At 32.4% G+C, this 21,909-nt stretch overlaps 1 protein-coding gene across 2 annotated transcripts in view; it reads left to right on the top strand.

Annotated features, from left to right (window-relative positions):
* Positions 1-5,482: 5,482 nt before the first annotated feature.
* The window catches only part of LOC127730906 (aminopeptidase O-like), a 36,286-nt gene continuing 19,859 nt past the window's right edge, over positions 5,483-21,909 (top strand). For both annotated transcript variants that reach the window (XM_052239533.1, XM_052239524.1), the window contains exons 1-8: positions 5,483-6,690; positions 8,390-8,559; positions 12,005-12,101; positions 14,068-14,265; positions 14,634-14,820; positions 17,047-17,165; positions 18,445-18,535; positions 20,123-20,230. In XM_052239533.1, coding sequence (XP_052095493.1) covers positions 5,717-6,690; positions 8,390-8,559; positions 12,005-12,101; positions 14,068-14,265; positions 14,634-14,820; positions 17,047-17,165; positions 18,445-18,535; positions 20,123-20,230 — 1,944 coding nt within the window. In that variant the 5' untranslated portion in view covers positions 5,483-5,716. The remainder of the gene's footprint in view (positions 6,691-8,389; positions 8,560-12,004; positions 12,102-14,067; positions 14,266-14,633; positions 14,821-17,046; positions 17,166-18,444; positions 18,536-20,122; positions 20,231-21,909) is intronic.

The following is a 21,909-nucleotide window of genomic DNA, read 5'->3' as shown; positions in this document are numbered from 1 at the left end:
TACTTTTTATTGTCAAATGGTCAGTTTTATTGATGGTCAAAACAAACGTTTATGTGGAAAAATAATAGACCTCCGAGGATTTATTAACATACATCATTGCCATTGCCAACTTGTCATTTTTTCGTATGTTTTCAACTTTGTCTTATTTCTTATTTCTGTATGTAAATTGGATAAGTGGAAGATACAATACAACTGCAATCAAAACCATTAGCCAAAGAAAAAAAGACAAGACCGAAGAAAAAATGAAAATAAAGAAAGGCAAATAATAAACCACCAAATACTACACAAATTATTACACAAAAAAACTAAAAATTGATCGATATGAACCCCACCAAAACAACATGGGACCTTCATTACATAATGCCATAATTTTTTTACACGGAACAATATTTGTAGAATTTTTCCGATCCAAAGTTCGAACAAACAAATTCTTTTATTTATCAAAAAGCGTGTTACTTGACTATACAGGTTCTTTTCACAGAAAATCTTACTACAAAAAGAGGTTGTACATTACACTGATTATTTAAGAATGTATGCCAATTGTCAGTTGTGAACACTAACACTGTTATAACATACTGTCTTGTCTTACAATTTCATCTTTGATTTGAGTGTGTCAGTGGGGTTTTTTTTTTCTTTTCTTTATTTTTTTCCATTTGATAATATGAGTACACATTTCGCTCTGGTATTTCATAATGCTAAAAGTTTGATGTTGACAAATTCAATTATAAAATCCCACGCGACCATTTACAAATACACTAAAGTATGTTTAACTTTTCAGTATACATGTAATATATAATGAACTGACCTTCATCGTCGTTTACATCCTTTTTGATAACGAATTGTTTACATTCTCGTCTTTTTATCTGATGGGTAGTTGTCTCAATGGCAAATCATACTACATCTTCTTATGTTTTATATAGAACCATAACAAAAGTGAGAAACCCAACTCTATCATAACTACTGTGACAATTTTATCTTTGTTTTTGTTTTTCTTTTCTTTTTTCCATTTTGTAATATGGATACACCTTTTACAGTCTATTATAATATAGGTTGATGTTGACAAATTTTATTAAAAAAAAATCCACTAGACTTACATTCCTACATTTGAAAATAGACCAAAGGTATATTTAACATTTCAGTATAGGTATACATGTATATGAACTGACCTTCATCGTCAGTACGATGAGATAGCAGTCCTTTTTCTAGTGCATTTACACCTGATACCTTATATAAGCACTGCACTACAAAGTTATTCCAATATTTTGTTTTAGCTGTATAAAAGGACAATAAATCTCGTATAAAAACGATATCATTAAAAATGTATTTTTTATAAAAGCTTTTAAATTATGTAACTTGAATTGGAAACGACCGAGTAACTACTGTCCTTCCTCTTTAAATGCAGTTTTGACCTTAGAAAGGCCGGAGAGTCAGTCTCTTTCAAGAGAATTTAAAATTGTTGAGTAATTTTCCCCGTCAGTCTTCCAATTTCGATGTTTCGAGAGTATGTCACAATTCAATTTCAATTACTTATAGCAGCAAATACGACAAATTTTGTTCTTTGATCGATTGAATATATTTATTTATATTATATATCTTTTTTTTAAATACTAGGCCTTAATTCCTCAAAATGTCTTAATAAGACATGAAGGTAAGAAAGGACCATTTTAATAATATGACCCGTATATGAAGGTTTAAATAAACAAAAGGAATTGACGATACAAGTTCGGTAAGATTTGATTTTAAAATATTTTTTTTTATCTGATATCGATTGATTGAAACAAAATATATAAGCACTAAATGTCTTACCTTGCTGATTTGTTCGTTTGTATTTCTAACAGCAAAATCTTGTTTGTTAAAAGATATGTGTTCTTCTGAACACAACACGAAAAGATAACAAAGTATTCGTCGTCAATGTTTACATTCGACTTATCTCCCAGTCTAAACATATCACAGGGGTTTTACTAATATGGATTTTCCATATAATTACTGCAGACATTTCATAGTCTTAATTTCCCTTACACTATACGAAACTATAAATTGTCCTTCTTTATGTTATATAATTTAAAAATATTCTATATGTAACGTTGACAGGAGAGTTAATATTGGTGTGTATACAGGGTTTTTTCTTCATACTGAAAAGTGAAAAGGTCTTGAAATGATGAAATGATATTCCAGAGTTAAAGAAAGAACGACTGATATTGACACTACTCAACCTTGACGGTCACCATCGCGAATACGATGTGTCTGTGTTTAGACATTATTTTAAGATTCAAAATTCCATATTTGATCTAATAATTTATCGATTGTCCTATTTCGTATTGTGACATTTTGACGTAACGGGAACTCGTGTGGCAGGTGTTGCATGCACAGCAGGAGACACTAATGTCGACACAACATGTGTCGTTGCGTTTCGTTCCGTTACTAGTATTTTAAAAAATAAATTCACAAAATTTGAACTTCTGTAAACTACTGTTGCCTCTTATATGTTCACCATTGAATGTGAAATTACTGAATTTCAATACCAAAGTAAGAAGCTGGACTAAATATTCAGTTGGTGGGTGTATGGTGCTGCGAGAGTTCCAGACTTCCCTACAGGCTTCAGTGCCATCTTCAATATTGATTTTGTTGATTATAGTGATGAAAAAACAAAAAACAAAAAACAAAAAACATTTATCATGCATGATCTATAAAAGACTTGTAATCATGTACAATGTCAAGTGTCAGTGACCCAATTTTTTGATACGTATGCACAGCCCAGTCTTCCTTGTTATCATATACTGAATAATTTATTATATATCTAATAAAAACATACATTATAATGATTTTAAGGTATTTGACAAATAATTACAACCAGAGAGGTCTGGAGTCAGTATAGTTTTTTTTTGTGTGTGTGTTGATTATAGAAGAATTATCATATAGTGCGTTTTCATCGTTCTAATTAAGAGGCCAAACGGAGCGGAAAACACAACACAGAGAAATTTGTCTGAAACAAACATTTACAAAACAAAATATTTTTTTTTTATTCGTAAGTGATACAAGAGACATATATTGCACAATAAGTACAATACCGAATGTGAGTGTATCTGGGAATTCACGAAATGTCACATCGTCCGCGTTTATTTAAATTCGATCCACCTTACCTTACCGCTGAATCGTTTTTCGTCCTTCATGACAACCTCTAGTAGAGTGTATATAAGATTGTAGTCAATATTAAAACCCTCCACCATCCTGAATATCATACAAGTATATACAGTTTATTTACAAGTCTGTATGTGGTATTTAGTTCTGAAGTAACGGGCGAATTACGTTTTTCAAAACGAATCCATTCCGAATACGGTTTTATTTATAACATCTTGAAGACTTCCTGTGTAAGTCAAAATTTAATTTTTCTGGAGGCTCTTTTCTGTTGTAACATATTTCCATCATTTTTTTTGTGTTATCATAATTGGTTTTAGTTCTGTTTCTAAAATTTTGGTGAATGTTTCGGGTCTATTGCTCATCTTTTTTTTCGAAATCACATCAACAACTCAATCCCGTCTTTGTCTATCACTATCAGTCTATCTTTAAGGTTCATCATAACAAATGGACAAATATGGCCGTATTTTCACCTCAAAAACTACTCTGTGTACAGGCTTACATGTGCAGTTTGGAAAGTTTTAAGGCCTGGCATCCACTAGATGTATAAAAGTTAAATTTATTTAGCATATCAGAAATATAAAATCTTTTTTGGATTATGGTGGGCATTTTTTTCCGTTCCTGCTGAAAGTGTAAAAATAAACTAAGTTGGGATATAACTTTGAGATGCTCCATCTCAGGTAACAACTGATTTGTATTGTATTGATTGTCCTTGATTGGCATGGACAATAGATATCTACACATCTATAGGTGAGTTAAAGGTAGTAACTGAGTGGACATTATCAAATGCAATTCAGGTGTTTGTTTATTTTTACACCTTCTGCAGGAAGGAAAAAAAATGCCCATCATATTCAAAAAAAGATTTTATCTTTCTGATATGCAAAATAGATTTAACTTTTATATATCTAGTGGATGCCAGGCCTTAAAACTTTCCAAACTGCACAGGTAAGTCTGTACATTGAGTAGTTTTTGAGGTGAAAAAACGGCCATATTTGTCCATTTGTTATGATGAACCTTAATTCTTTGGTTATCTTAGTCTTTTTTTATTGCAGCATGAACAAAAAGAGCTATGTATATTTACAGTGCGGTTACACAAGTATTTATCCACCTTGCTGTTCCAACCATTTAATGAATGATTGACTAGTGCTTGCTCAACATCCAGTGGCAAGTATTTCATGCTTATTCAATACGACCAACCATTTGATTGTAAAGATTATTGGCCAAGACTACCAATAAATGCTACTGCTTTCAATTAAAATTAATAACATTTGCTTCAAATAACTATCAATATTAACAAGGTTTGGCACAACCTTTACTGAGGACCATCTTTGATCAAATAAAACGATCATGAATTTTGATAAATCTTATATTTTAAAGGATATCTATAAACCGCAGCCACAGGTAGTTATAAATGCAATTCACTTTCTTCTCTCAAATTTGATCATCACATTTTCCATATGTTACCATATAAAAGTTAAGGAACAAAAGTTGTATTTTCCAAATGTTCCATATATTGCACTATTGCAATGTTATTCTCTTTATCATGTTCTAATAAGTAGTAGAATAGTTTTATAAAATAAGGAGTGATATGATGCCAATGTGTTTGGTTTGGTTTCAGTTGTTTTTCTTATTTGAATTGTTTCATATTTTTGATGTCATGCTGTGGCATTTTATAGCTTATCATAGGGTATGGGTCTTGCTCATTGTTGAAGGCCATACAGTTACCTATAGTTGCTTGTATCCACATCCTTTGGTCACTGGTGTCTGGTTTTTTCTGTTTTGCTATGAAAAAGTTAAAGCATCACTCTGAATGTTTCGTCTTTTCTGTTTTGCTATGAAAGAGTTAAAGCATCACTCTGAATGTTTCGTCTTTTCTGTTTTGCTATTTAAGAGTTAAAGCATCACTCTGAATGTTTAGTTTTTCTCAATTTTTTTTAAAATACATTACCTAGGCCATTATCGGAACAAAATTTTATTATTACCTTTGTGCAATATAAGGATTAAAATTTGGATAAGAAGATAAAATAGATAAACAAAAGAGTTTTTTCTGGCACATTTGACTGAATTGTTATTGCTATTTATAAACCGCTCTGAAATCATAAGGTAATATTGATTTTCTGGTTGTTTGTACTTCAGTAAATTATTTGTCTGAAGCATTTGTCTTAGAGTCAAAAATTATAAAAATTACTCCCATATACATCCAATGACATGAATGATATGATAGTTCATCTAACTAAATCAGGGTTTTTGGTTTTTTGTTTTGCTAAAAAGAGTTAAAGCATCTCTCTGAATGTTTAGTTTTTCTCTATGAAATGTGTTTTTCTAAAATATTTTAATTACAGATGTGCAGTTGCATAAAAGAGGAGAACAGTGGTTTGGTTGATTATTGTACTTCAGTTAAGAGCTACCTATACAAGTCACACTTATATCCCTTATTGAATTTAACAGAATTAGAGAAAGGCACGGTGAGATGGGACCTCTATCTCTAACAAGTGAATGAACCACTCTGACAAATAGATTAATCCGTTGATACGAGTTGTTGAAAAAATAGTTACTGGTAGTTGATAAAAGAAATTACAGTATGGAAGATGCATCAGCTAATGAAAGCAACAAAGATGGATCAGTTAATAAGAGTGAAAATAGCATAAGTGTGGCAGCTGAATCAGCCAGTATTGATATGAGCATACCAAGTTCAGCTGATGAGTCAGTTGATAAGATTTACATTGTTAACATAAGAGAGGAAATGGATAATGAGAAAGATCTTCCTCTGATGTCAAATGTAAAAGATATCCACATTTCTCATTACATTCTACAATTAAAATGCCTGATGGAGACAAGAGAAATGATCGGTCATGTGACATTATTTAGATGTTGTGATCAAGCTAGATGTAGAGAGTGTACTAAAAATAGAACTTTCAACCAGAAGGTAACAGCTAACTCTAAATGTTCAAAAATTAGAGCAAGTCAGGAGAAGAAAAACAAATTTAATATTCAAAGAATAGAATCCGAGCACAACTATATTGATGTTTTTAGTGAAACTACTATGGTACCAGATCAAGTTAGTAAGTCCTTATCAGATCATTCATATAATTGTGCAGACATGATTTGTGCACAACAGTCTTCATTGCTGAATGCTAAGCACAGTTCTGCATCCTGCAACAAAACTTCTAATATGCAATCAATAAATTCTGTAAATGTTACTGATTATGCTGATACAGGCATCTCATTGGCTGACACTTTGGAAAATTCTCCAAATGATTTTAAAATGATTTTAGACTGTTGTGATATAGAAGTAGACTATGTGGAAGAATTAGATATGCCTCTGTACATGTTTAAGGATTTAGTTGAGAATAATCATAATAAAAGTCTGTATGAAAATCTAACATTGGTAGTTAGAACCCTGGGTAAATTGAAGTGGGAGTATGGAAAACATTCAGTATCAGTGTGGAAGGAGGGTGTGAAAACCGAGAGCCATTTTCCTGGTGTCATTAGAATTCATTATAGGACAAAGCCAACTGGACAGTCATTGAAATGGACTCTTGACCAGGATGAAAAGTAAGTCATTGATGAATAAAAGAACATAACTGTGCAAACAGCTGATGTAAGGGTCTGGATGGTGGGGTATTCATTTATGTATTTTTTTAATTTTTATGGCAATTTTTCTTAAATCATTAATTTTTTTATGCCCCACCTACGATAGTAGAGGGGCATTATGTTTTTCGGTCTGTGCATCCGTTCGTTCATTGGTCCGTTCATCCATCTGTCCCGCTTCAGGTTAAAGTTTTTGGTCAAGGTAGGTTTTGATGAAGTTGAAGTCCAATCAAATTGAAACTTAGTACACATGTTCCCTATGAAATGATCTTTCTAATTTTAATGCCAAATTAGAGTTTTGACCCCAATTTCACGGTCCACTGAACATAGAAAATGATAGTGCGAGTGGGGCGGGCATCCGTGTACTATGGACACATTCTTGTTACCATTTAATTTAGTGACTCATTTTTCTATTTTCTTTATTTTATGGTCCATTTTTCTCTATTTTTTACTGTGTTTACATAGAATTCTCTATTTTGTAAACACAATTCAGACCCTCATATATGTATGCCTGAAAATCATTGAAATGATAGAATTCCAAATTTCTGATTTTGTGATAATCATGATAATGAAACTGATTTATAGTTTATTTCTCTTTATGTCTTGTCATAACGCATGCAAGATTTATTGTTAATTACATGTACAATGATGTACAATGTTCATTAATTCTATATAAATTATGTACATGAAATACAGAGTTTTGTTTAATTTTTAGACATTTTTAAAAGTTTTGTATGAAAATGTAATACCTGTTTAAATAACATATACATGTAAACCACCTTTCAATATGACAAACTGAATATGAACATCTACCCCCGGTATACTGTTCATGCTGTTTGAGGATACATGTACATAAAAGATTAATTGAGTGTTGCTTATAAATGTCTCATCTTCAATGGCTTATTTTTAATGCATATTCAGGATAAGAAGATATACATTTTTGTAAGATAGTAGGACACAGTGTGGACTGGAGGAAAGGTAAAGATCATTTTACTGCTGCATCTGAAGACTTTTTTATGCCCCCGCAGTAGTCCCAAAATTGGTTTCTGTTCTCTAACTTTAGTTTGCCTCAACCAAATGTTATGAAACTTATACACAATGCTTATTACCACAAAACACAGATCAAGTTTGAATTTGGGTGGCGTCGCTTTTACCGTTCTAGAGTTATGCCCCTTTACAAATGGAAAAATTGCTGAATTTTTCATTTCCGTTCCCAAACTTCAGTTTGCCTCAACCAAATGTTATGAAAATTATACACAATGCTTATTACCACGAAATTCAGATCAAATACGAATTTGGTTAGCATCACTTTTACCATACTTGAGTTATGTCCCTTTATAACGTTATATGCAATGAAAAAACATGATAGAGGGAATGGGAGGTATAGGTTAATGAGTCAGCCACCCAAAAATACAAAACACCAAAAGGACAAAACATATTTAAAAAAAAATTAAGGAAGACAAACAATGACAAGGTTTCTTACTTTGGCAATATTGACACAGCTAGCACTACAATCTGTGTAGCTCAGACTTTGGACTCTAGTGTGAAAAGACAAAATCTGCTAGGCACTAGAGAGTAGTAATCTGATTTTGTTTTTTTTTTTTTCTTTTTTTTTAGACTTGGACAGATAACAAATGTATTATTTAATCTGGCATATTTATAGATGGTGCGTATTTACACATGGACACTGGATCAACAACAGGTCCTTTTTCCCCTCCCAGGATTCACCTGCAGCCATGGCTACCTGGCAAGCTGAAATTGAGGTTCAGAAAGATCTAACAATTGTAATGGGTGGTGATTATAATGAAATGGTTTCCAAAAGTGATGAGGATGGTATGTTACAATGTTTACACCACATGTGGTTTAGGATAGTTAATTCAGAATTTAATATGTGAATTTATCAGTGCATATCTAGGAAGGGGCGGACAGGATAAAGGAAGACAGGGAGAGAAGGGGTGGGAGAAAGGAGAGAGGGGGCGGTAGAAAGGAGAAAAAGGGCCGGAGAAAGGAGAAAAAGGGCCGGAGAAGGGAGAAAAGGGGTAGATAAGGGAGACAAAAATGTTTATAAAAAAATAATAAAAGTGAGTCGGAAATTGATTATTTTATTAAATTAGATAATACAAAGCTTGAAGAAAGTGTTAATAAATGTCATAGTAGGCTTAATGAAAACGACCTCATAAATATCCCAAGCGTCGTCACTTATTCAATCATTACGATCTCTTATATACGGAGAAAGACTGAAAACTAACAGAATATCAATGATTGTATTCTGAATCCGTGCATTTATAGAAACAAACATGTTACCATCCCTGTTTTTTAGAAAAATTGCGTCAAAGTTGACCGATATGCAAATAATTTGACAGAAAAGGGATGATGCTTCTGCATATCAAATAACGTTATTTTTACGGAGAGGTATGAAAATATGTAACAGGATATGAATGGTGTTTGTTATTTTGTTTTCATTTCCCCTTTTACATTTGGTCCTAACTGGGTGCATAATTAGCTTATAAAGAAATTCAAATCTTCAACTTAACCCTACTAGCCAAATAAGACAAGGGTGATGCCACCGCAACTTCCGTGTGTCAAATATTTCATGCATGTTTAGGACGATTCAATACAATTAGAAATAGTTGTGTTTAAAAGACACATTTAATGCAACCATCAAAAAAGGTTAAACATTCTGTTAGTTGTAAAAATGATAGATACAAACAATATCTTGATGAAATACATATTCTTAATCAAGTATACTGTATGGTGTAAACGTGTGATTTTTTTTAATGAGTTTGCTCATTTTTTACATTTTGATAATATATAAAGACACCTTTTGAATTGTATTCAAAATTTCACTTGAAAAGACAAAGTTCAATATTCTGTCATTCATGAAAAATTATCTATAAAAAATCCTGAGAATATATATGCACCCTCTCAGTTTATAAGTAAAACACTCGGCGCAATATAAAAGTTCAAGCTTGAAATTGTACATGTACTCGTAGAGGGAGTAAGCAGGGCTATGTATTCTGCGTGCATTTATATATTATCAAAATGCCAAATTAAGCAACCTGACATTTAAAACAAAAAACAAACAAAAATCCTGACAATATGCACACTTTTGGTATATATACTAACACCTGGTACATAATTTAAAGTTGAATCTTAAAAACTTAGCAATAAGAAATAAACTGAATAAACCCTCAGTTATATACCAAGTCCGGGACGGGCGGTCATACGGACACGGGTAAAACAGTATGCTTCCGGGACCAAAATATATATTAAGCGTATCTGATGATGGTCTATTTTATAAGGCATTTTGTGACATAACATAATTTTGTCTTTGATAGAAAGATGTCTCATAAGCACTACATCTCCTTATTTCATAATGGTTTGAGTTTTCTCCTGAAATACGAGTTGTTTAAAGACTAACAAATTTGTACCTTACGAGATTGACATATGTTTGTATTATAATTAATATGACTAATCTTGTGAACATGTGATGTTATCATTTGATAGATTTTATACTTACTATAGTAAATATACTTATTAACTTTCAAATTCAAGGGACCAAATTATCTTTTCTAAATCTACAAATTAGCAGTATAAAAATTCTCGTCCATCCTGCATTTTTCCTGTGTTATCTAGATGTCTTTGGCTTTTGTGTGTCGTTAATTGGCCAGTTGCAGTCTTATTGAATCTCCCATATCTCCATTTACAACACTTTTATTTAACATACATACTTGTATATGTACTTGTTATAAAATCTCTTTTAAAGATCGTAAATACCCTCTGACTTTTTCCGACGCTCATGGAGTCATGTCAGCAATGTGTCCCTCCCCAAAAAGACACCTTTGTTAATCATTTATGAATCGTTTTGACTCACCGTTTTATGAAATGGTGCATTTTTCATGGTGTGTGTGTATTTTTAGAATAGAAATCCAGATCTGGTCTGTGTTTCTTCTACTAAACGAGGTGTTTCGGTTATGGTCATGTATACGTAGGCCTACATGTATCCTCATGAGGTATTCTTCTGAAATTATATCGAATTTCTTCTAAACAGTCCAATAACACAATAACAGATATTTTTTCTTATTTAGCAGCATTTGGATTTCAACTTTAAAAATAAATCATCATGAAACGGCGTGCATCAAACTCAGTTGCAAATTCAATGCAAACAGACAGCTTAACAGTCAGTGAAAATAATTTTGAGGTTCTTCAAGCAGAAGAAACAACACCTCTATCTTGTAAAAGGACAAGACAGGGACTAGCTACCAAAAAAAGCAACAAATTTGATCAATTTTTATTAAAACGAGATTTCTATACATTAGTTTTTCATGTTTGAGGTCGGGAGACAGGAGAAAGGGGGTGGGAGAAAGGAGAAAAGGGGCGAGAGAAAGGAGAAAGGTTCCCCCTGTCCGCCCCCTCATCTAGGACAACTGACAATAATAAAACAAATTAAATAAAATTCTTTCAAACCACAACTTAGCTTAAAATGATGCATAATGAAGTTTATAACTTTTAACCACATTAACCTAGGAAACAAAGATCTTATGGTTTAACTTAGTATTCAAGTTAGATAGTTTATTTATTATGACAAACCTAATTTTAATAAAGATATTTTTTCCACTTATTATGTTATTTTATCAGTAATTTGTACATTTTCCCTTTGATCTTACTGCCTAATATTTTTAAGATCATGGACAGGACTTGATACTCGAAAATATTAGGCAATGACATCGTGTATCAGTGCAGCAACGTCACATGCTCAGGTCCATCCACATCAATTTATCAATGAAATGCAGGCAATTTCATTCATACAACCAAATAACTATCTCAACGTTTTGTATACGTAAAAGTAGTTTTACTAACTATTTAATTTTACTTCATATTCTCAACCAAAATAACATACAGTTAAGACAAATTGCCAATAAAAAGAATAATGGAATTTTATTATTTGATACTGACTTCATCAGCTCGAAAATCAGCTCGACCTAACGGGCTCGCATGATATTTTTGCTGATAAAGTCAGTATCAAAAACAAAAATGCCATTATTCTATATGTATATGCTTCTGGTTTAAAAAAATGAAAATTTAGCTATACATGTATATAGGGGCCATAGTTTTGCCTTATCAAACTTACCGGTACTCTTTAATTACAGTAGGATCATAACAGTTGAATATGCTTTGAGTGGTCTTTTGGTAAAATTTTCTTGACCAACCACCTCTTTTCTAAGTAAAATTAGATTCAGATTGAAGCCTTTTAGGACTTTTTTTAATCTGTTGATAGGATGGAAGAAAGAATATTTTAACAGTAGAATGGAAATGCCAAGTTCCACTTTATCATTAGCCATTGGATACTGGGGTTTTGTGACTATACCTTTGAGGTAAGAAAAATTAGATACCTTACTGTAATTCATCTGGAAATTTTTGGCTATTAGACATTAGACTGCAAAATTAACTCTATGCAAATATTAGATTGTACAATTAAATGCATTGTACAAGGCCATGAAACTAAATTAATGAACACAGCAAAATATTAAACTGCCCCATCTCAGGCCCAAACCGTAAAAATTTATTATTATCATAATGCCTGCATAGTCAAACAATAGAAGTTCATGATCAACAGCAAGAGAATTATATTGAGAGAACTCTACCTCATATGAACCATTAGCATATAGTAGACAACTGAGACTCATTTGCACCTTAAAGAAAAAAGGCACAAACAAAATTTTAAAGATCAGTGTGACATTTCTTTCATATTTTGATTTTTAAATACATTTATTTGTACATTTATAATAATTTTTCATGCTTTCAAAACTAATATTTTTTAAACAAAAACATTTCAAGATTGTCATGATAAAACTAGGGGGGCCTCGGTGGCCGAGTAGTCTAAGTAGTTACTACTGTAATCACTAGCCAGTCAACACTGAGGTTGTGAGTTGGAACCCCGCTCGTGCGGGTGCACTCGACTTCAATCTTAATTGACAAGGATTGTCAGTTTTCCTATCGAAGGTCGGTGGTTTTCTCCGGGCACTCTGGCTTCCTCCACCAATAAAAACGGGCTGCCATGAAATAGCCCAAAAGCGGTGCTTAAAATTGGCGTTACAACACCAAAAATCAAAAATCAATCAAATCATCATGATAAAACTATAAATCTGATCTGCATTGTAAAGATGATATGATTTAGTGTTTTCCTTTGAAGATCCTAGAAAGCTTAACAGCCTTTTTCTTGACCATCTACTTTTTAGCTCACCTGGCCCGAAGGGCCAAGTGAGCTTTTCTCATCACCTGGCGTCCGTCGTCATCGTCGTCGTCGTTAGCTTTTTACAAAAATCTTCTCCTCTGAAACCACTGGTCCAAATTTAACCAAACTTGGCCACAATCATCATTAGGGTATCTAGTTTAAAAAATGTGTCCGATGACCCCGCCAACCAACCAAGATTGCCGCCATGGCTAAAAATAGGACATAGGGGTAAAATGTAGATTTTGGCTTATATCTCTAAAACCAAAGCATTTAGAGTAAATCTGACGAGGGTAAAACTGATTATCAGGTCAAGATCTATCTGCCCTGAAATTTTCAGACAAATCTGACGACCCGTTGTTGGGCTGCTGCCCCTGAATTGGTAATTTTAAGGAAATTTTGCAGTTTTTGGTTATTATCTTGAATATTATTATAGATAGAGATAAACTGTAAACAGCAATAATGTTCAGCAAAGTAATATCTACAAATAAGTTGTCATGACCAAAATTGTCCGTCGACCCCTTTAGGAGTTATTGCCCTTAATAGTCAATTTTTAACAATTTTTTGTTAATTTTTGTAGTCTTTTACAAAAATCTTCTTCTCTGAAACTACTGAGACAAATTTAACCATACTTGGCCATAATCATTATTAGGGCATCTAGTTTAAATATTTTGTCCGATGACCCTGCCTTCCAACCATCATGGCTGACTTGGTTAAAAATAGAACATAGGGGTAAAATGCAGTTTTTGGTTTATATCTCTGAAACTAAAGCATTTAGAGCAAATCTGACAGGTGGCAAAAATGTTCATCAGATTTAGATTTATCTGCCCTGAAATTTTCAGACGAATCCGACAACCCGTTGTTGGGTTGCTGCCCCTGAGTTAGTAATTTTACAAAAATTTTGCAGTTTTTTGTTATTATCTTAGATATCATTATAATATCTAATATCTAATACTATTAATTATGATTTTAACCTTATTTTACATGAATTCCAAAGCATCAGTAAATACAGGTGAGCGACACAGGCTCTTGAGAGCCTCTAGTTAAAATTTGCCTGCTACTTTTAAACATTAATTAGATTTTATGCAGCTGGTATAATTCTATTTTAGGTATAAAAAAGGAGAGTTGTATAGGAAACCTTGTAGAGTAGTAGGTCCAAAATCAATACTGTGCCAGTCAATTACAGAACTACGAGATTATATCCCTGTCTGTTTAGGAGAAGTTAATAACATATTAGGACCATACCCATTTCCAAGACTTGATGTGTTGATAGTCCCACCATGCTTTGACAGCCTTGGAATGGCAAGGTGAGGTACTTAACATATTATTGCAAATGAAATGAAACCTTTCCACAGAATCAGTTCCTCTGTGTCAAGGCATTTAAGATTTTTGAAAGTTCAACTGTCCTTTTGTATAAATACAATAGCTATTGTTCTCTGTGGTGCTTATTTGATGGGACCTTTAAATTTCATCTTGAAATGGAAAAAATCATAAAGGAATACATTTCCATTAATTTTTCTTTTGCTAATATATGCATTATATGTTAAACTATTTTCAGTGTTATTGAACTTATTTCTGATAAAATGATAATTATGGAAAGGTTTATATGGTGCATTCCTTTTGCTTACTTATTTTTGCTTACTGATCTTTACTTATGCTTTTGTTCTGTCTGTAGTCCCTGTGTAATATACATAGCCCAGTCATTGTTGGCAGGAGACTGTTCCATGTTTGTCAGAATAGCACATGAGATCTGCCATTCTTGGTTTGGACTAGTTATAGGTCCTAAGGATTGGACTGAAGAATGGTTGACTGAAGGATTCTGTACCTATGTAGAGGATATCCTCCATCTTAATGTTAAACAGGTAATGATCATCAGTAAGAAAGTAAACATAAAAGTGCATTATATATTATTTTATTTATAAGTTGTAATAAGCTTGGAACTAGCTTTCAGTAACTGCTAGTACTCTTATTTTGGGACTTTTTTTCTATTGTTTTATTGTTGGTTGTTTTTTATGCCTCATAACAATCTTTTGAGTGAAGCCAATTGCTACTGACTTTTACAGTTTGTTCTTATGCTGTGCTGTTACACCACTGTCCCGGGTTAGGGAAGGGTTTAGCGCTCACCAACATGTTTAACCCCTCCATATTATTTATGTGCCTGTCCCAAGTCAGAAGCCTGTAGTTCAGGGGATGTTGTTTGTTCATGCCTGTTATATTTGCTACTGTTAATTGTTTTGTTATAAATTAGTCCATAAGTTACCTCTAACATTCTATAAAGATAACTCTACCAATCCAAATGACCTTGGTTGGTGTACTTTTTTTTTATTATGCAGATACTACTTTCTTCATAGATGGACCAATTTATATTTCTTGTAGATGGATCAATGTGTCTTGTAGCTGAAAGAACAATTGGAGTCAGTATACAAGAAAAAAATCTTGGCAACAAAAACACTTAATTTTTTCATCAGGTTTAATTTTTCCCTGACCATTTTTGGCAGAAAGAAGTTGGTTCACTAACTCATAATTTGGCCCTAAAAATCTGAAAATTTTTAACTGCAACAATGTTGGTAGAACTTGATGAAAACATATGATAAAATGTCTTACTGTTTCAGCTGAAAAAGGTTTTCTGCAATTGTGTCATTAGTGATGTATTTGTAATGTCATAAATATAGGTGAATTTTGCTAAAACCTGATTTTTTCCTAAATTTTCAAAATCTATGACAGTTTTCTGAAAAATAAACAGTGGCGCCATCCTGTGCCCACAAATATTATTGCTGAAATATTTTTTAAAAACCAAACTCTTTATTTTTCCACCAAATTTCAATGGGCGAGGGGTGGTACCACATATGAAATCAAGAAAAAAAGGTTGAAATAAACTCATCATAGATACCAGGATTGAAATTTTGTATTTGTGCCAGACTCACGTTTCGTCTACAAAAGACTCATCAGTGACGCTCGAATCAAAAAAAGTTAAAAAGGCCAAATAAAGTACGAAGTTGAATAGCATTGAGGACCAAAAATTCCTAAAAGTTGACTCAGTGGTTGTAAATAAACTCATCATAGATACCAGGATTGAAATTTTGTATTTGCGCCAGACGCGCATTTCGTCTACAAAAGACTCATCAGTGACGCTCGAATCAAAAGGTGACAAATTTCAGAAAAATGAATGAAAATAAAATCCGTTTTTATTTCAGGCTAATGTGTTTATAGATATGATGAAGTAGCTATACAATTTCTCTTGTTATACTTTCAAAAATGATTTATTTGGCAATACATACACAATAGATTTCCTCAAACAATTAAGTTTAAAAAATACACCTTTACAGAGCTGATTATTGGGTTTACTGGCTCTACACCTTTCAATGTCCTCTCCTTGAAAATGATTTGAGTTGTAAATAAATCACAAAATGTGAATTTGTCACAAGTACCAAGGATAACTTGACGATTCAAGATGTGTTATATGGTCTTGACATCATGTTCTGTTCATATTCCAGGGGTCGTGTTAAATGTTAATGATCTCATTTTATGCACAGTAACTATTCTTGACAGTTAAAAGTATATAGTTCTGAATTTGACGTGAAGAAAATATATGTATCAGGTATATATCATATGGCCTAGACCTTATTCATTTTTCTTGTGATCATGTTTAACTTAGTTCTGTATCAAAAGAAATTTTACAATCATCACTTAAAATTTTGCTATTTTGTTATGTGGTATTCAGAGGTGCATGTGCCTCTGATAGGTTCTATTATACTTTCACCTCATTTTCAAAATTATAAGAATACTTGATATAATGCATAAGACAAGGCATTATTAGTATGCAAAAAAATTTCAAAGATGGTATTTATTTTGTATACGGTAGTCAAATTGCCTGTAACAGTTTCTAACAGAAGCAAAAATTAATTGCAACAAATAAAATCTAAGGCTAAATTTAAACTAAAAAAAAACAGTTCATGTGGATAGATATAAAAGAAAATGTCTACACTTATTAAAAGTAGAATCAAATTGAAGAGTATTTGTATTATTTAAGTTTGGCCTGAAATCTGTGAAGAAATAAGTGATAATCAAAGTATGTATTATCTTCATAGGAAAAGGGTATATGTGATGCATCTGAAGCCATGGCAGAGAAACAGTTAAGAATGTATCTGAAGTATAAAACATTACAGAATGAACTTCTAACTACCAGTGCAGACCTCCAAACATTAAGGTGGGTATACACAACAAAAATAAGCAAAATCATCTACATTTTAATGTAAGTCTCTAGCAAAATCCAATTACACTTTGAATTCATGATTCATAGAGTTCTAATTAATGGGGATTTCATGGGTTGAGGTTAAGCAGGAATTTACAAAATACAAATTTCATTTGACTTGTGTGCAGATTTTTATGCCTCCGCAATTAAAGTTGGGGGCATATTGTTTTACCCCTGTCCGTCCATCCATCCCATTATGGGTATACAGTTATTCAAGATAACTCCTCCTACAGTTTGAATGCTAGGAAGTTTTCACTTTGCTGGCTGTTTGTACATATATTGAAGGTGGGCATGTGGGCAGGGTTTTGATTTTTATGGATATTTGCTCTTTTGGGAGATAGTTGAACTTTGTCATTTTTGGAGTATATACTTGCATAAGAGGTGCATAGCGTTTCCGAATAACTCCTCCTACAGTTTGAATGCTAGGAAGTTTTCACTTTGCTGGCTGTTTGTACATATATTGAAGGTGGGATTTGATTTTTATTAATATTTGCTCTTTTGGGAGATAGTTTACATTTTTGTAGTATATACTTGCATAAGAGGTTCATAGTGTTTCCGGGTAACTCCTCCTACAGTGAACCATAGACCTATATGCTCCCATGCTCAATTTTGTGTATTTTAAGATAACACTCTGCATCTGTGGGGGCATCATTTGTGTCTCCCAGACACAATAATATCTCAAAGAAAGTTCTATATTGACTTTGTTATAATACAGTTACTTCAGAATGGAGTGTGGGGACATCACTTTGTCTAGTTTAAACCATGTAATCAAGTGTCCCAAAAAAATTCATTTTTTCTCAGTCCACAAATATAATTGATTTGAATGTATGCAATACGATTTTCATGTAGATAGTATTTCCAGCACCACCAGAAAAGGGAAACTAAGGTCAGCCATAGTAACTGCCTATTCATTCATATTGAAAATATTCTTTTGTTTTGGAGATAGCTTTTCATTTCTTTCAGTACGATACTGCTATCCATGGTGATCATTCTACACCAGAATAAACTTATCAAGTAACACAGTGTACCAAAATGGCTAACTGTTGTTTGTTTTAGCATATTTTTTATAATTTCAAACACTAAGTAGCAATTCTGGGTGAAAATCTAATTTATAGTGGTGTTACTGTCACTTGTCAATAATCAAGTGATTAGATGTCAAAAGAAAACATTTTACAAAGGATGTCCATATGGTTATATATATATATATATGAATAAAAAACTGTTTCATTTTCAGACCTAACAAAGATAATACTGGAGCAACCATCAATTTTGTTAAAGATGGGATGAATCCAGACAAAAGATTTCTACAGGTTCATTATTTAAAGGTAAAAACACAAACATACAAAGACTTGTAGATTGAGAACCCAAGAAATTTGATAATTCCTATCTTCATACTGATGAACTTTAATGGCAACTGTATGATATATATACTGTAAATCTAGAAATTAATGTTTACATTTACTATTACGAATCCTTGACCTCTGGCAAAAATGCATAATCTAAATGATGCAATTCCAAAAGTTTATAACTGAAAATCACTCATGAAATTATGAATGTGAGTTTTTAATACATTACAAACTTGAAGCTGTCACACTTTTTGCATTAATAAAAATATCCCAAAAATGTCTGTAAATCTACATTATTGAAATAACTCCAAGATCACACCTTTAGCAAATATACTTCACACATTTGACTCATATGTATCCTTATTAGATGATATGATCAAATCAGCCAAAACATGGATAAATCAGCATGTGCAATACTGATGGTGTTGCCCTGATGATTTTATACAGCTTTGCGAACCATGGACCAATGCAGAACAAAAGTCTAATTTGCCCATGGGCTAATATGGGATATTCACTATTTCTGGTTGGTAGAATGAATTGTCTTATGCTAGCATAGATTAAGTACTTAGACTGGAAATCAGAAATCCCATTAATATTCATGAAAATGCAATGTGTCTGGGAAAAGATGAGTTCATTTATTATTTCCTCACATGCATAGTGGTAAATTTACTCGTTACTTGGAGACTTAAAATCATTTAATAAAGGTGTCATGAACTGACGGTTTGTATTGGCATTAGTATAGGTGTTGACCTTCCACTCTTCAAGTCGCTGTGTCAATACGGCTTACATTGAATATATTCCAAGGTCAATACAGAAACAGCCGTTTCAGTATTGGATCATAGGATATACAGTTAGTAGGATGATAGAGCAAGAAATATTTTTACAAAAAATAAAAAAGAAATTTAAATAAACATAAACAAGAGTGGAGGGGCAAGATCTTGGTTTACATAAAAATGGTGAGGGAAACATTATGTTCTATAAACAAACTGAAGAGGATTTAACATGCTTTTAAGTATTTTATATAACTATTTTATGGAATTACAATTAATTAAGTTGGATTACTTATCAGAACACCAAAGGGTGAGGTTCATAAAAGTATGTTATAATGTTCCAAACGTGACAGTGGCTAGGATATTTATTTTAACTACAATATCTTTATTTTTCAAACATGAGGATGTTTCTTAGCTATAATCTCATCGAAGATCGACAGCCCTGAGATGAGATGTAGCCGAAAACATCATCTAGTTTGAAAGACCATTGATAATCTGTTTATCGCTGTTTTTTCTAGGCATTGTCAATGATGTAGGCTCATGACACCATATAATCTTTTTCTAATTGACTGAGAAAAACCCATATCTCTGGATTAGCGTGATATGAAAAATTATCACAAGAAAAGATCAAAGCAAAATTCAAGAAAATATCGAGAATTACAAATAATAGAATACAATCCTTCTACCGGTAATTGCAAATTATTTTCAGGAACAGTAAAACTTTTATTCCTGTCAGACTAGTCACTACCAATTGGTTTTAGAGAAATTTGTTTGCACCAATATATTTTTATTTCAGGGATACTTCCTGTTGTGTTATCTAGAATCCTTTGTTGGACTAGACAAGTTTCTAAGAATGTTACATTCTTACGTCATTACCTTTTATAAAGAACTTGTATCATCAAAGGTAAGAGAGAATCCTTTGTTGGAATAGACAAGTTTCTAAGAATGTTACATTTCTACGTCATCACCTTTTATAAAGAACTTGTATCATCAAAGGTAAGAGAGAGTCCTTTGTTGGACTAGACAAGTTTCTAAGAATGTTACATTTCTACATCATCACCTTTTATAAGGAACTTGTATCATCAAAGGTAAGAGAGAATCCTTTGTTGGACTAGACAAGTTTCTAAGAATGTTACATTCTTACGTCATTACCTTTTATAAAGAACTTGTATCATCAAAGGTAAGAGAGAATCCTTTGTTGGAATAGACAAGTTTCTAAGAATGTTACATTTCTACGTCATCACCTTTTATAAAGAACTTGTATCATCAAAGGTAAGAGAGAATCCTTTGTTGGACTAGACAAGTTTCTAAGAATGTTACATTTCTACATCATCACCTTTTATAAAGAACTTGTATTATCAAAGGTAAGAGAGAATCCTTTGTTGGACTAGATAAGTTTCTAAGAATGTTATATTTCTACATCATCACCTTTTATAAAGAACTTGTATTATCAAAGGTAAGAGAGAATCCTTTGTTGGAATAGACAAGGTTCTAAGAATGTTACATTTCTACATCATCACCTTTTATAAAGAACTTGTATCATCAAAGGTAAGAGAGAATCCTTTGTTGAACTAGACAAGTTTCTAAGAATGTTACATTTCTACGTCATCACCTTTTATAAAGAACTTGTATTATCAAAGGTAAGAGAGAATCCTGTGTTGGACTAGATAAGTTTCTAAGAATGTTACATTCCTACGTCATCACCTTTTATAAAGAACTTGTATCATCAAAGGTAAGAGAGAATCCTTTGTTGAACTAGACAAGTTTCTAAGAATGTTACATTTCTACGTCATCACCTTTTATAAAGAACTTGTATCATCAAAGGTAAGAGAGAATCCTTTGTTGAACTAGACAAGTTTCTAAGAATGTTACATTTCTACGTCATCACCTTTTATAAAGAACTTGTATCATCAAAGGTAAGAGGGAATCCTTTGTTGGACTAGATAAGTTTCTAAGAATGTTACATTTCTATGTCATCACCTTTTATAAAGAACTTGTATCATCAAAGGTAAGAGAGAATCCTTTGTTGGACTAGACAAGTTTCTAAGAATGTTACATTTCTACATCATCACCTTTTATAAAGAACTTGTATCATCAAAGGTAAGAGAGACTCCTTTGTTGGACTAGACAAGTTTCTAAGAATGTTACATTCCTATGTCATCACCTTTTATAAAGAACTTGTATTATCAAAGGTAAGAGAGAATCCTTTGTTGGACTAGACAAGTTTCTAAGAATGTTACATTTCTACGTCATCACCTTTTATAAAGAACTTCTATCGTCGAAGGTAAGAGAGAATCCTTTGTTGAACTAGACAAGTTTCTAAGAGTGTTACATTTCTACATCATCACCTTTTATAAAGAACTTGTATCATCAAAGGTAAGAGAGAATCCTTTGTTGGACTAGACAAGTTTCTAAGAATGTTACATTCCTATGTCATCACCTTTTATAAAGAACTTGTATCATCAAAGGTAAGAGAGAATCCTTTGTTGGACTAGACAAGTTTCTAAGAATGTTACATTCCTATGTTATCACCTTTTATAAAGAACTTGTATCGTCGAAGGTAAGAGAGAATCCTTTGTTGGA

Source organism: Mytilus californianus, unplaced genomic scaffold, assembly GCF_021869535.1.
Source record: "Mytilus californianus isolate M0D057914Y unplaced genomic scaffold, xbMytCali1.0.p SCAF_1, whole genome shotgun sequence".
NCBI classification, from domain to species: Eukaryota; Metazoa; Mollusca; class Bivalvia; order Mytilida; family Mytilidae; genus Mytilus; species Mytilus californianus.
This window is presented reverse-complemented; position numbering and strand designations above follow the sequence as displayed.